Raw genomic sequence first — 14,412 nt, 5'->3', positions numbered from 1 at the left:
AGAAAAATGTATGGCAAATGTATTGTTTATGAGTCAAGGATACTTGGGAAATTCATGAAAAAACTTCCATGGATAAGGCTACAGACCCTGGGATTTTTTTTTGTCCCATCTATATTTTATAACAACAACGACACCAATAATAATATTATAAATGTACCAGAGAAGTGGAAATTATCACCATCACGCCTGTAATACATAGCAATCAGTGTAATCTATAGTAACACACACACACACACACACATATAGCCTATATATATATATATATATATATATATATATATATAGCACATATTATCGATGTCTTTCCACAGTACTACATGGTTAATTCACAAGAAATTGCACAATGCATGTTACCTTGTTGACAGTGGGCCAGCACTATTATATTGTGTATGGAAAAGAAGCCACTAGAATGTGTAGATACTGTAGGTATGTCCTGAACTGCTGGGATGCCATTTCATGTTATTGTTATCATTCCGATACCCATTTTTGTGAAAGGCTGTGGGACGCATTGTCCCAATGGGAGCGAAGGGCTTGAACAAAATTATGTAGATCTGTTTCAATACGTCAAATTGAGCACATCTATTCATGAAACTTTTCAGAATTTTGCATTGTTTAATGCTTCTGTTTTTTTAAGTAAACTAAAATATTTATAATGTGACTTAAATTTTTACTAGACTGATCATCTGTTTTCCAATCAAGAGTAAATGCATCTATTTTTTTCCATTTTCCTCAATGCTTCTACTGCTTGTATAGGATGGCTGCAGGTGAGCTGGAGCCTATTATCTCAGCAAAGTTCATATGGCCTGACTGGACAACAGACAAACATTCAAAAATCTTTTTTTTTTTTTTTTTTTTCAAAACTGGAAGCTAACATATGCTTAAGTTGATACCAGTATTGACTTGATTTGTGTCAATGGACAAAAAAGCTATAAGCTTTGTGGGATGAGTAATTCAATGTAGTATGATGAAGCTACAGAACTGTGTAACCGGAATGTCTGTTAATACATCGCAACATCATCAACATGAACAATCTAGGACCTCCTGACTGTCCGACAGACATGCCAATGAGTGTCGCCGTTTCGATTCTGTGTAATGTGCTTGATATCAAGTCAGTGTGATACCGGCATCAGAAAGAACACAAAAATTTCATACCAAGGCAGCAAAGCATTTTCAGTTTTTGAGCTTTATTGAATCTGCATCACTCTACATTTTCTAGAACTTTGACAAATATAATACTTGCATCCCTTCAATGTCTACTAGAGCTGTTTTACAGAAACATACATGAAGAATTAGTAGCTAAACGATCTCATAAAATTGAATATTCATCCTTGTATGCCACTTTTCTAGTCATACATACGTATATAATATATTTTAGTCTCTGTCTCCTTCATAGATTAGGACTACTAGAAAAAGGAGGAAAAGAAGGTAAGAAATGCACCAAACGCATAAAAGAGTTAGCATGGCCTACTACTACGGCAAATAAGTTACTAGACATTCAGTTAACATGCACTCAGTTGAAGAATAGAAAAGAACACAGTCACAGAAGGAACTAAATGTAGCCTTGATAGAGGGAGATTTGGCAAATTCCTGACTTGGAACCTGGAATCATGTACTAAGACTCGTTGAGGTAAACCCAGTGGTGTCGCCCGCAGGAGGCCAAGTCTCCACGTACTCCGCTTACTGCGAGTCCCGGTCAGTCCTTTGAGTCAGGAAACATTCATTCAAGGCCCGTTTCACTCCATTTCAAAGGCATTACTATTTAGTTTCATGACAAAGCACAAGTCATACTCAGGATATAGAAAGTAGAGAAACAAACAGGTTGCACAGTGAACAACATTCCGGAATGTATCAGCGGGGACTCTTTATTTACCGTCAAGCTCATTGGAGCGGGCGCGTGTACAGGTTGTACACCGTTGGGCTCCGCTGACTTGAACATTTCCGTACGTCGCGTTTTATGATGTGTAAACATTGAGCGTCCAACGGGCCTCGTCTCCAAATGGAGAAGCTTGCTGGACTCCGATCGGACACAGATTCCATTGGCACAGAAGCGTTGATATTACTGTTGCATGAATATCTCGCTGACGGCGTAAATGATCTTTGTAAGGCAGGATTTTTGATCCGTTTGAATTAAATAGCATTACGTGGCGAAAGGCTGCTATAACGTCCGAGTGGGGTTCTTGATAGTGATATTATCCTCATTAAAATCAAATTTAATTTTAACAGTGGTTTTTTTGGAAAAACAAATGCAGGTAATAAACAAAACAGTCATCTACTAGTGACTAACTATCACGTCGTAATATTAACTCATTTTCAATTGTGCTTTTTGAGAGAGTCTTTAAAGCTCCGAGGTAGCAAAATGTCACTGGGCAACATTTGCACACTATCGCTAACTTAATATTCGGTCGGAATAACTAAATGTCTAAAATAAATTCATATTTGGACAACAAAAGAAGCAAATGATTTTTTGCCTAAAACAGAAAATCGCCTTTGTTAAACAGACAATTCAGTTCCACACCTGAAATGAAATTATCAATACACTTAAAATAATCACTAGTTGGCTCTGTTTTTATTTTTTTTTAATCTGCCAAACTATTGAATATAATGCCTTGGGCGATTGTTTTAGGAGGGATTTAGGAGCTCCTGGGCTCTTATTTTGTCAACATCTGACCTCGGAGCAAAGTTTATTCGAGAGCCAACCTCTAAAAGAGTTTTTTGTGTTTTCCACCCTGAGCCGTCAAAAACCATACTGTATTGGAATAGTTGTTTGCAACTGCATTAAGTATTAGCCATTTAATGTCTTCATAACTCCTTTTTAACAAGAGGAATGAAAGGCGTAACTATAGTTTGTGTGCTCATGTCCTTTTTTCTTTGTTCCTCAAAAAAGCAAGCAATTGAAAAGGGTAGTACAGGAATTGTCCGCTTGTCTCTCTCGCTTGTTTTTTTCTATTTAACCATACCTACATGAACAAGATTGTTAAGCTTTAGCGTTTCTATTTAGTAAGCAACCGTGAGATAATTCTACCGGCCCAGCAGTGAGTAAAATGTGAACTGACCGTATCTTTATTCAAGTCTGCACTCTGAAGGTTCAATGTTATCGTTAAAGTGATTTTTTTTTTTTGTGCGGAGATTTAATAAATTTCGTCTGAAATGAATGTCACTTTATTTTGCTTCCTGAGCGATAAAATTAATGAAAAAATTGAAGCATTTTGAAACATAGCATATCTTTCCATATCATGTAGTGATCATTAAGGCCTTTATACAAGTAGTCAGTTTCTGATGGTATGAAACAAGTGCGTGAAAAGCTGCTGTCTGTTTCACTGAGAAGAAAAACTTGCACAGAGCACTAAAATATTGAAATAATACAAGTATATCAGAAGAACGTTACTCATATATACACGCTCTACCCAACTTACACAGCTAATATCAGCAAGTATTGTATACCAAGTATGACACAAAGAGTGCAAAAACAATCTAGGTTTTATAAACTATCTTGTCTCCTCTGTGTAGGTATCAACAGACTCCTAATCCAACAGTGACTACAGCGCTCACATTATTTATTCGTATATATTTTTTGTGTGTTTATTATTATAATCATATATATTTTTTTACCCTGATATTGAAGCTAATCGATTCAACTCTAAGTCCCAAAGTGCTCCAAAAAGTGAAACAACAGGCCCATGAAGCAAAAAGTGATGCTTCCAAGAAAACTGTAAAAGACCATGTTATAATACCGACCACCCACAGGATACTGTTTGCTTGGGGTCAATGCTACAGCTCCACTTGAAAGATTGGACCGCGTTGTAAATTCAATTTACTGTATTTCCAAAATTTATGAACTGGTCCTAGATAGCCACTTTGCAAAAGGCATTGAAAAATTGTGTTCTTGTGACAGCGATTGTAGGCTTCACGGACGGAAAAAAAAGCCTGCCACCCTTGAGGTCTTTCATTTCACTCATATCTTCCACAGCAGACATTACAAAGACGGTCCTTAGATAGCCTATATTATTTATAAACGTATTATTTTCTTCTTGTTCGACGGATGCAAATCGACAGCCTTTAAGTAGTGTGTTAGTGGCCACACATACTGTATATACATTGTTAGATAAGTTGAATTCATCCTCGTATTTATAAAATATCATCAGTCTCTCAAATTCCAGTAGAACATGGTTGAGCAAAAGTGATTGTTTATAGCATCTTTCAACATTCCACAGTTTTGTAATATGCAATTTTGAAGTTTGAATCATAAACTTAAGGTCGTATACTGTGAATATAAAGATAATGTTTTTCTGAATTCATGTTGGTGAACTGTGTCCTGCAGGTGGCGATCATGACCATGGCCATCAAACATGATGAACTTTGTCTTTGCCATGTCATATTCCATTAAACACGTTTTGTGAAACTGGATTGAATGCATTAATAAACATCAATGCAATAGGCATTTTTTTTTCAATCAGCCTTGTCAGCATTAAATTATGTTGAGTTTTTGGTGGACTTGTTCAGCAGTGTTGACTCTACTCATTTGGAACATGCTGTGCTGCACATTTGAACTGCAATTTGAGATCTCTAAGTTTGAAATCAAGTTGATTTCAAACTTATATAGTGATCTCAAATTGCAGTTCAAATTGGAACATTTTTTCCAAAACATATGTAAATAAAAGTTTCATGGCTAGCAATCAGTGAATCAGTCTGGAATCGTTGTTTATATAGAAAAATCCAGGAATAAGAGCATGTAAGGAAGATCAAGTCGATGTTTTTAGCTTAGCTATACTATACATATATTTGGGCTATGCAATGTGATTTGAGGTTTACGTCAAAGTTTGTGGTCAGCTACAAACAAAAAAAGTGAAGAATTTTCATAATTTCCTGAATGTTTCTATCTATTACTTGACCAAATGTGAAATGGATATCTTATATGAACTTGCAGCTACATGGAAACGTTTTGCGTGAGAAATTTAGAGCATGTAAATGCCATGCATTGCCAAAAGGACTTTCTAGAGTCATTCGGGTTCCTGCTACATGAAAGGTTTAACCCGAATCTCCATGCTACATGAAAACTCCAACTGGCTAGAACATAACTCATGAAGTGACCATCTCATAAAGACTAAGAAGTAATCCGCAATGTTTTGACCATATGTTCTTTTGGGAAATGCACTTTGTTCAATCGTCACTGCGGTTGACGCCATTCATTAGTAGTGTGTAAACATGTTTTTTTTTTTTCAAGAGTTTTGGAGGGAAGCGAAGGAAGTGAGACGGGGGAAAAATGCAGCAGGGAAAAGCTTGAGAAGTTGGTGTCCGAGAGGCTCGGGGTATAGTAGATATGTTCATGCTCAGGCCTTGTTCACACTGCACCAGGCGGCTGCACAGAAACAGGAAGAAGAGGTTGGACATACAGAAAGCACACAGGGCAGGGATGACTGTGATGGATTAAAAAGAAACTGTTTCAAACATTGCCTCACTAAGGCGATAAAGCCGTTTCAACAAAGTGGCTTTTTCTTGGTTTCGAGTACACATGCAGTTTGCAAAATTAAATCTTCAGGATTTCACTCGACACAATACACACTAAGTGCTTATTTGTCTTTTTTTTATTTACACCAACTGACAAATGATAAACAATAAGGTTTTTGTTTGACTTGTGTTCTAAAAACGAACATCATTCCACATATGTTTTTCTATTTACCCAAACTACTTAGCGTGAACAACGGTGATTACTGTAATTCCCCAAATATAAGACACCCATGGCATTATTTTCAAAAAAAGAAGTGAGCAGGCTGAACCACTTTCTGAGTCTCTTATTGTTCACACATAAAAATATTACTAAAACTGAGAGGATCATGTAAAACTTATGATGTCGCCAACTGATTCAATTAAGAGTGGCAAGGTATAGACCCTATGTGCACCGGTTTAAGAACATGGAGAGTTAGTCCATTTGACTCGTTTATAAATTGCGGACTTTTGGCATACACACACACACACACACACACACACACACACACAAAATCAGAAACTTGGTGAAACACGGATGCTGCGCAACAACAAAAGGAAAAACAACCGCTTCAAGCACATTCACTACACTAGCAACCGATTTTGTGTGTAATGTGTGTATTGGCATCCTTCATATGGCACTGTTAGAACTAAATACATTATTTTCGGAAATAGTGATACTTAGTCAATAGAGTACTGATGTAAATGGGATGTGTAATGGCCTCACATTAGCGGTTTCTATTAAATACTTGTGGACATGCAAAGTAAATTATAGACTACTTAGGAACTTTGTGTCGGTTTCCACAAGGACTTACCCAGATTTTACCTTTGGCTACAATGTGACAAAATTCTGGTTAAGGTAAGCCATTTTAAGATACAAAGGACAAGTTGAATGTGCTTGGTTATTAAGCGGACACTTTGTCATCCTTGCAGCATTCCGTTACTTTCCGAATGCAGATCTGCATTTATTCTTCATGACCATTTTAAAAGTTAAATTTATTAAGTGTAACAAGTGTGAAGAAAGGTGGCAACCATGTGGGCATGGAGGGTGGGGAATACCGTATTTTCCGCACTATAGGCGCACCTAAAAGCTTTATTTTATTTTTTTTTAAAGCTGATGGTGCGCCTTATAATCAGGTGTGCCTTTTATATGGATCAATATTGAGATTGGGATTCGTAGATAAGGAAGGAACTGATAAAAGAAGCTTTACCTGTTTCTTTTGTGTGTTTACAGTTGAACAAGGTTGGTCATATTGACAGTGATTTATTATGCTATTGAGAGTTTAGAGTTATTATTTGAGTTATTATTGTTATTAATTTGAGTATTACTATATTGTGATTGAAAAAGTTTTAAAATATGTCATTAATTGAGGGTGCACCTTATAATCCGGTGCGCCTTATATATGAAAAAAGTTTTAAAATATGTCATTAATTGAGGGTGCGCCTTATAATCCAGTCCACCTTATAGTGCGGAAAATACTGTCATTGCAAAGTTCCCAACAAGAAATAATGAGTTGAGGAGTGTGAGTTTGAAAATAGGAAAAATGGGGACCTTTTTATTGACTGTTTCATTTGTAAGATAAGGTTTGTAAGTGCGAAGTGAAATTCTGACAAAAACGGGAATAGTTTGAAAAAAAAAACACTCTCATGTCCTGACTTTTGGGAATGTTTGGAGTTTTAATAATTTGTATCATTAAAGAAATGGGGGCACGTTTCTCCATTTGCGAGATAATGTTGAGTAATTTTTGTTCAACCCTAATTGAATTGGAAATTGAAAAACAAGAAAGCTGTAATTATTGCCTTCATTTGTCATTTTGAAGGACTAACCTGGCACGGCAACAGAGGAAATAGCTTCCGGCTGGCACAGCGTGTCTACTTTCACATGCTGAAAGGCTTTATTGGGGCCTGACTGAAGGTGCCTGAAAAACACAGTGGCAAGCCGGTGAGACTGAGGTTGCACATACAATACACCCTGACTGACTCACACACACACACGCACACACACACACGCACGCATGCACATTCAAAGTCCTTCAAAATATAGCCCTTAGCAATTCCTGTAGGACTTAAAATATTAATGGCAGTGAGTATCTGGTACTGTAAGTGAGCAGTAAAGCAGAAACTTCAAGTATGGGTAGCTTCAATCTCAGCAGTTTTGATGCACACAAGTGTAGCCATTGATATCAAATCAGGATTGTAAATTTTTGATGAATGCAAAGACATTTTACATACACAGAGAAATCATGTAAACAATGCATTTGAAACACGCAATTATGTCACCGCTTGAAATGTCAAACATACAAAAAAAAGAAATAATATCAAGTTTGTCCTTCTAATTCTATATTAGCTAAATCTAATTTCTGATGCATTCTCATGAAAACAGTAGATTATTCTGAAATGGTTTATTTCAATTTGAGTGAAAATCACAAAATTCCTCTAACTGCAAGTGTACCTTTTCCACTCATCCTCTCCATCCCAGAACTCATAGATGACAAAGGATAAACCATCTGGCAGACGCACTGCAGTCACACTGGAAGAGAAACACAAATGAATACAGGAATGGCTTTGTATTGGGGAGGACCACTAGTGCTTTATTTTGTCTTATAATATTTTCATATCAATCTTATCAATCATATCAATCAATTTTCATTATTCTCAGTACTGTAGGAGTATATTCTCAAAATACTACTGTCATTCTCTATAGTTCCTTGGTTCATGGTTCAGGAGAATATATATATATATATTACCGCAAGGGGAGGTCCAACAGTTTATCTGTATGAATGCGTGCCACGCATGGACCAGCTAATCGATTTCTACTTCTGCAGCGACAAACTCCTCCCGCGCTGACACGTTTGGCGCCGTTGTGCCCAATTCTACTTGAGTGCCCAGGTGCACAGTTACACCATGAATTGTGCAAAACATATGCTCTGTTTAAAACTAAGACTCATAGACTTATTAATGAATGACATGAATTTGACTAGGGCGCAGATCATCATTGCTAAGTTGGAAAACACTTTCCAGTCATGTGATGAGTTACAGTGCAGTGTTAGATGCAGGAAACTGAATTCCTTAAATGTTATGAGTCAGATTTTATTAACACAACTAATGCATTTAAAAGTTGAAAGCTAAATAGGAAATAGGCATTGTATAAAGGAGCATAAAATATAATGCCAACGCCAGCCATGCCTAACCAAAGCAGCAGTGTTTTTCCTGAATCATATTCAATTTTCAAAGGTGGAAGGGGCAGGGGGAGATGTCTTAGTTCCCTAAAATTTAAAAAGTAGGGAAGTAAAAGCATTTGAGTATGTATGACTGAATGTATGCACTTTGCACAAGACAGTGTTGAGGAGACTTACTGAAAACAGTCTCTCTGGGTGGAGACATTCTTCAGGTATTGTTTCAGAGCCTCACAATAGTCACCAAGTTTCTTCTGGGAAACCACCATCTCCTGACGGATCAGCAATAGGGACTGCACAGAGAAAATCATTATTAGAAATTGTTTACTCCATGAAGACATAGTTTACGAACTGCCTTCAACTTTATTGCAAGTGCAACCCTCCCAAAAAATCTTCCAGTAAACAAAGGGAGACTGAAGAACACGGTATTGAAGTATTGATTTTGAGTATAAACTACTATTTTACACCAGGGAGCACTCTGGAGGCACATGGAAAAGCAATCAGACACGTTACTGTTGTGTTGATGCAGAATTTGAACAATCCGAGTGTTGGTGCTGCTATTATTTCTACACATGCAGGAATGCTCATTCTTTACAGAAGGCATGAAGTTGCTGTAAACAGGCAGATTGGAAAACAAGTTTTAAATAAAAGCAAAAATTTCAAAAACTTCCAAGATCCATCTATCTGTATAAACATTTGATTTTACAAACTACATCTCATAGTTCCGTGTGGCGTATACATGACAAAATTAGATTTCCTGCTAAATTATTGTTATTACGATTTATAATCGGGTGCATCTTATCATCCGAAAATTGGATAATAATGTATATGTTTGGTTGTAAATGGCACAGCCGGCCTGATCAGCCATCTTATTCTCCTGTCCAACCACATTCCATTCAAATCGAACTAATGACCACCAGGTGCAACCAATTTCCTATTCAACATATAAGCCTGTCTCTTACTACAAGTACCCGCCAGATCATCTTGCTCTCATGCCAAGCTTTCCCATGCTTTTCATGTTCTGTCCACTCAGGATCCACTCCTCCTTGGTTTATGTATAGAACCATATAAGGCTGCTTTGCTAAAAATCACAAATGCACCTGACTTCTGTAACTGAGTTCTATGTGATGCCAGTATTTCTCAGTCCATTCTCACACAAACAGACTAGACTTCTGTCTATTCACAGACGTAAATAAAACAAATGTCTGTTCTTCCATTCACAAACATATATCTGTTTGTTGTTATATCCAGTGCAAACATTTGTCTCTCCATCTTTGACACACATACAGTACATGCGCTGTATCGCACATGTGAATTGTTTTTGAATGCATGGTAAATCTCCAGTAAATACTGGGTGGGTCATAGTCAGTCGAATAAAATTTAAGATACCATATTTTTCGCACTATAAGGCGAACTGGATTATAAGGCGCACCCTCAATTAATGACATATTTTAAAACATTTTCCATTTATGAGGCGCACCCCATTAAAAGGCGCAACAGTAGAAGCAGTCAAACTTTTATTAGTAGATTACAAGGCAGCTTTCTGACAACTCCCTTCACTCCCAAAATGAATAAACAACTGTTTTATTTTATCAGTATTTTTGTGACAGTTCATCTTTTAACAGTAAGGTATAACATATAGTGCAACCTTTATATCAGGGAACTTTTCCTCCAGTGCAATCACAATATAGTAATACTCAAAGTAATAACAATAATAACTCAAATAATAACTCTAAACTCTCAATAGCATAACTCAATGTCTATATGACCAACCTTGTTCAACTGTAAACACACAAAAGAAACAGGTAAAGCTTACTTTATCAGTTCACTCCCCATCTACGACTCCCAATATTAATCCATACATAAGGCGCACCTGATTATAAGGCGCACCATCAGCTTTAAAAAAAATAAAAAATAGCTGCGCTTTTAGGTACGCCTAATAGTGCGGAAAATACGGTACATGTTTGGTAATGAACTTCTATCCAGTCGATGGATATTCACCCTCAATCCTCACTCCAAACAGAATACATTAAATAAGCATAAGTGTAAGTTGTACTTTTAACTGTACATATGTCACAAATTATTTTCCAAATGTTAAATCACCATTAAATTTAATGTTGGTGTGTTTGCAATGGGAATATTTAAATTGGTCTCACTGACAGATGGAGAGCAACTGCCAGGTTTTTAATACGTTCATTAACCCCAAGACAACATCACACAATGTTCTATGACCCGCAAGGAATGTGAAGCAAAAGTATTCCTTAACTTGTGTGATTGAATTAATGATATGGTATTAGCAAAAATAAGACTGTGCCAAAATGTTGCCGGGTAACTGTTAATGTTCCCAGTGAGAGGTTTTAACAGTGAGATCAGAATCCGTAATGTTCTCCCATTACAAGCTTTCAGTTCATTTATGTGTTCCTGGTAAGAGTCTTCATAGAGGGAACATTCAATCTCCACAAAGACACACACTCTTTTTCAAATGGGAATTTCTCTTGCTGTGAGGGGAAATGCACACCGTGCTGCCGTCCACAAATGGTGTACCGCTACAAATACATACAGTACCACTTGGCTATGGCGGGGTCAGTGAAAATTCCTATGTATTGTATTTAAGATACTGTATTCTATACTACTGTATGTATAATACGTAAACCATATTATGCTTGATATAGATGTTTATTATTTATTCATGAATGGTTGTCAACCCAAGTATAAAAGATAACTCAAACTAAATCAATTAAATCTCATTTATAGAGCACTTTAGCCTGTGTTGTACATATTGCACATACAGTACCAGTCTATACAGTACGTCACACGGTGGGAATAAAGTGCTCATATAAATACAATTACTGCACATTAACACTGGCGCATGTCAGTTCGCAGTTCAGTATGGAGATGGCCTTTTGATCGAAGCCATTAAATATATCCGGTGGTGCATGCGTTGATGGACCTGTAGCGTATTCCAGAGGGCAACAGTTGAAATGCGCGTCTTTTGCGGGCGCCAGCAGATGTATTGTAGATGTTGTTCAAGGCAGGTACAATAGCTGCTGGTTGATTATGTGTGACCTCGGCAAGGGGTTTTTGCCTGCTGTAGAGCTGCTACCATATCATGGATGCTGTGTTAGAGGACACTTAATGGAGCCCAGTTAGAATGACAACGAGAGTTTCTTCGACAGGTTTACTTTCTTGAGTATTTCCAGGAAGTACAGCCATTTGGTATCTTCCGATTAGCTGTTTGCATTCCATTTGACAGCCAGAAATGTATGTGTACAGGAATTAGGAAGATTGACACTTTTGCTATCTCCTCACCATTGATGTGCTGTGGTGAATGTGCAGCCTATTTCCTCCTGAAATTTATTGTAAGCACTTTTGTTTATTTGGGTGTTAAGCGCCAGATTGCTTTGTGAACCACTCTGTAAGCCTCTGAACGTCCTTGCTGTGAGCCTTATGTTGTTGTTGTTTTGCGATGACTTTCATTCATGAGCATTGATGTGTTGAATAACCCTTTTCTTCAGGTTCTTCATGGTTCTGGTTCATGGTGTCAGTGACACAGGCCTGATGGAATCAATGGGAATCGGCTTTGGAACGACAGGAAAACTCCTCTACACTGCAACTTATATCGGCTCTTTCTTGCGTACTGTTACAATGAAACCATCCCCCAATACATTTTTTTTTTCTGCATTTGCGTTAAACTGAAATTCCCTACAGCGAAGACGGGCCTTAAGCAAAAGTAACTCCAACGTCAGCCTCTGTCAGGCAGAGGTCAACCAGGCTACTTCAATTGCAATTACCACACTAGTTTCAAGCACTCGCATGGGCAGCACTACAGGAAGTACCGTATTTTCCGCACCATAAGGTGCACCTATAAGCCTTAATTTTTTTTTAAAAAGCTGATGGTGCGCCTTATAATCAGGTGCGCCTTATAATTTGGAACAATATTGAGATTGGAATTTGTAGATGGGTAATGAACTGATAAAGTAAGTTTTATCTGTTTCTTTTGTGTGTTTACAGTTGAACAAGGTCAGTCATATTGACGGTGAGTTATTATGTTATTGAGAGTTTAGAGTGATTATTTGAGTTATTATTGTTATTACTTTGAGTATTACTATATTGTGATTGAAAAAGTTTTAAAATATGTCATTAATTGTGGGCGCGCCTTAAAATCCCGTGCGCCTTGTGTTTGGAAAAAGTTTTAGTGCCTTATAGTGTGGAAAATACGGTACATTTGTATTTGCAAATATGAGCACGTGGGTTTACTGTACCATAATTTCAGACACAGCACCGACACATAAGGAAATTACAATAATCTGCAGCACTCAGTATAAAATGGTCATAAAACATGTTTGAAGACCAAGGGTCTTGACAAGGAGTTAAGAAAAGAAACGCTTTATCACTTGAAGACAGCATAAAAGTAATACGGATGAAAGCCGGAGGAAGCAAAGTGAAAGACATAATACAAGAAATTAATGTAAGCATGAAAATCAATGCTGATAGTAGATTTTGCAATCTAATTTTTTCTTTTTTCAATGTGGGCTGGTTGGATGGTTTTGTTTTCAACTTCAGTCATAGGGGATAGCACAATTTCTTTTTCTGCTTATTCTAGGCTGACGAGATGAGCATAACCAAAAATGTTAATAGATTTTTTTTTTTTGGTGGTTTTCTTAGGTTTATAGCTTTAATTGATTAATTCTGTATTCATAAGGTGTTATAGATGTATTATTCATGGTTCTTATGCTTCAGGTGTATATTAAATGTTTTTTTTTTACATAGCTGAACACTTATTAAATTAATGGATTTGAATTTAAAACAATACGTTTTTTTTTTCTTTTTAAATCTTGATTTTTAACAACCCTGTTTGGGATTCCATAATTCAAGAAGAAACAATTAAGTGTTAGATAGCAAAAAGAGCATCAATGACTTTTTTAAACCGAAACACAAAGAAGTAAATTTTAAAAGAAATAAATTATTGTACAAATGTATGCTCCTAGTTATGTATTATTGGAATAAAAATAAAGAGTACAGGAAATGTTTTTTTATGTTCATGTACAAGAGAGATTTGCAATAGTGAAAAGTCCCTTGTTGTGAAAAATTTCTGGCTGCAAACATGATTTCGAACTACTGCAGCACTTTTGTAGATGTTTTCAGACAGAAGAGCGACATTGCTTTGTAACAGACAAAGGTAAAATATTTATCTCTAGAGTAGTTTCTGAAGACCCTCAGAGGCTTGACCAGCTGCCTTTTAACTCATTAAGTTGCCTTTATGTGTATCACACCAGCAGACTGGAAGACGAGACCCTGGCGGGAGGTGCATTTATGGTCATCCCTCTTCATTTCACCTAAATTGGGCCAAGAAACTGCTTTAGCTGCTGTGTACAGAGGTCTGCTAATTTAGAGGTTCTTGACCTTTTTTTTTCAATGTTATAGCCTCTGTGAAATACTTTTCAGCTTATGTCAACAGTACCCAAGTCCCATCCTTGAAAGCCCCTCCCAGCCTGTTTTCGACGTAAGCCTGTTCAGGAAGTGAGCAGAATAAGTATTTCACTGTGTGACAATAAATCTCTTTTAATCTCCAATAAACCGGAGTCAAACGATCAGGTTTGTGATCAGACCTGCAACATTTGCTGATTAACTGATCATACGAATAAGGCCAGTTGAAGAAGGGTTGGATACAAGCCTGCCCTAACCAGTGCAGGGCATTTTTGGAGAAATAAAAAAAGACTTAAAACAGAGGGGGATTTATGAAACGTTGTAATTA

General features: G+C 36.9%; 1 protein-coding gene across 1 annotated transcript in view; it reads right to left on the bottom strand.

Moving 5' to 3' along the window:
• Window positions 1-1,164: 1,164 nt before the first annotated feature.
• necab2 (N-terminal EF-hand calcium binding protein 2) overlaps window positions 1,165-14,412 on the bottom strand; it is a 129,407-nt gene continuing 116,159 nt past the window's right edge. The window contains exons 10-13 of the mRNA XM_088417803.1: window positions 8,838-8,950; window positions 7,934-8,011; window positions 7,309-7,400; window positions 1,165-5,356 (exon numbers count right to left, since the gene is read on the bottom strand). Of these exons, the coding sequence (XP_088273929.1) occupies window positions 5,328-5,356; window positions 7,309-7,400; window positions 7,934-8,011; window positions 8,838-8,950 (312 nt within the window). The 3' untranslated portion in view covers window positions 1,165-5,327. The remainder of the gene's footprint in view (window positions 5,357-7,308; window positions 7,401-7,933; window positions 8,012-8,837; window positions 8,951-14,412) is intronic.

Source organism: Hippichthys cyanospilos, chromosome 6, assembly GCF_059441005.1.
Source record: "Hippichthys cyanospilos isolate Australia breed blue-spotted pipefish chromosome 6, RoL_Hcya_1.0, whole genome shotgun sequence".
In the NCBI taxonomy this organism is placed as follows: Eukaryota; Metazoa; Chordata; class Actinopteri; order Syngnathiformes; family Syngnathidae; genus Hippichthys; species Hippichthys cyanospilos.
The sequence above is the reverse complement of the archived record's forward strand: the minus strand, read 5'-3'. Positions and strand labels throughout refer to the sequence as shown.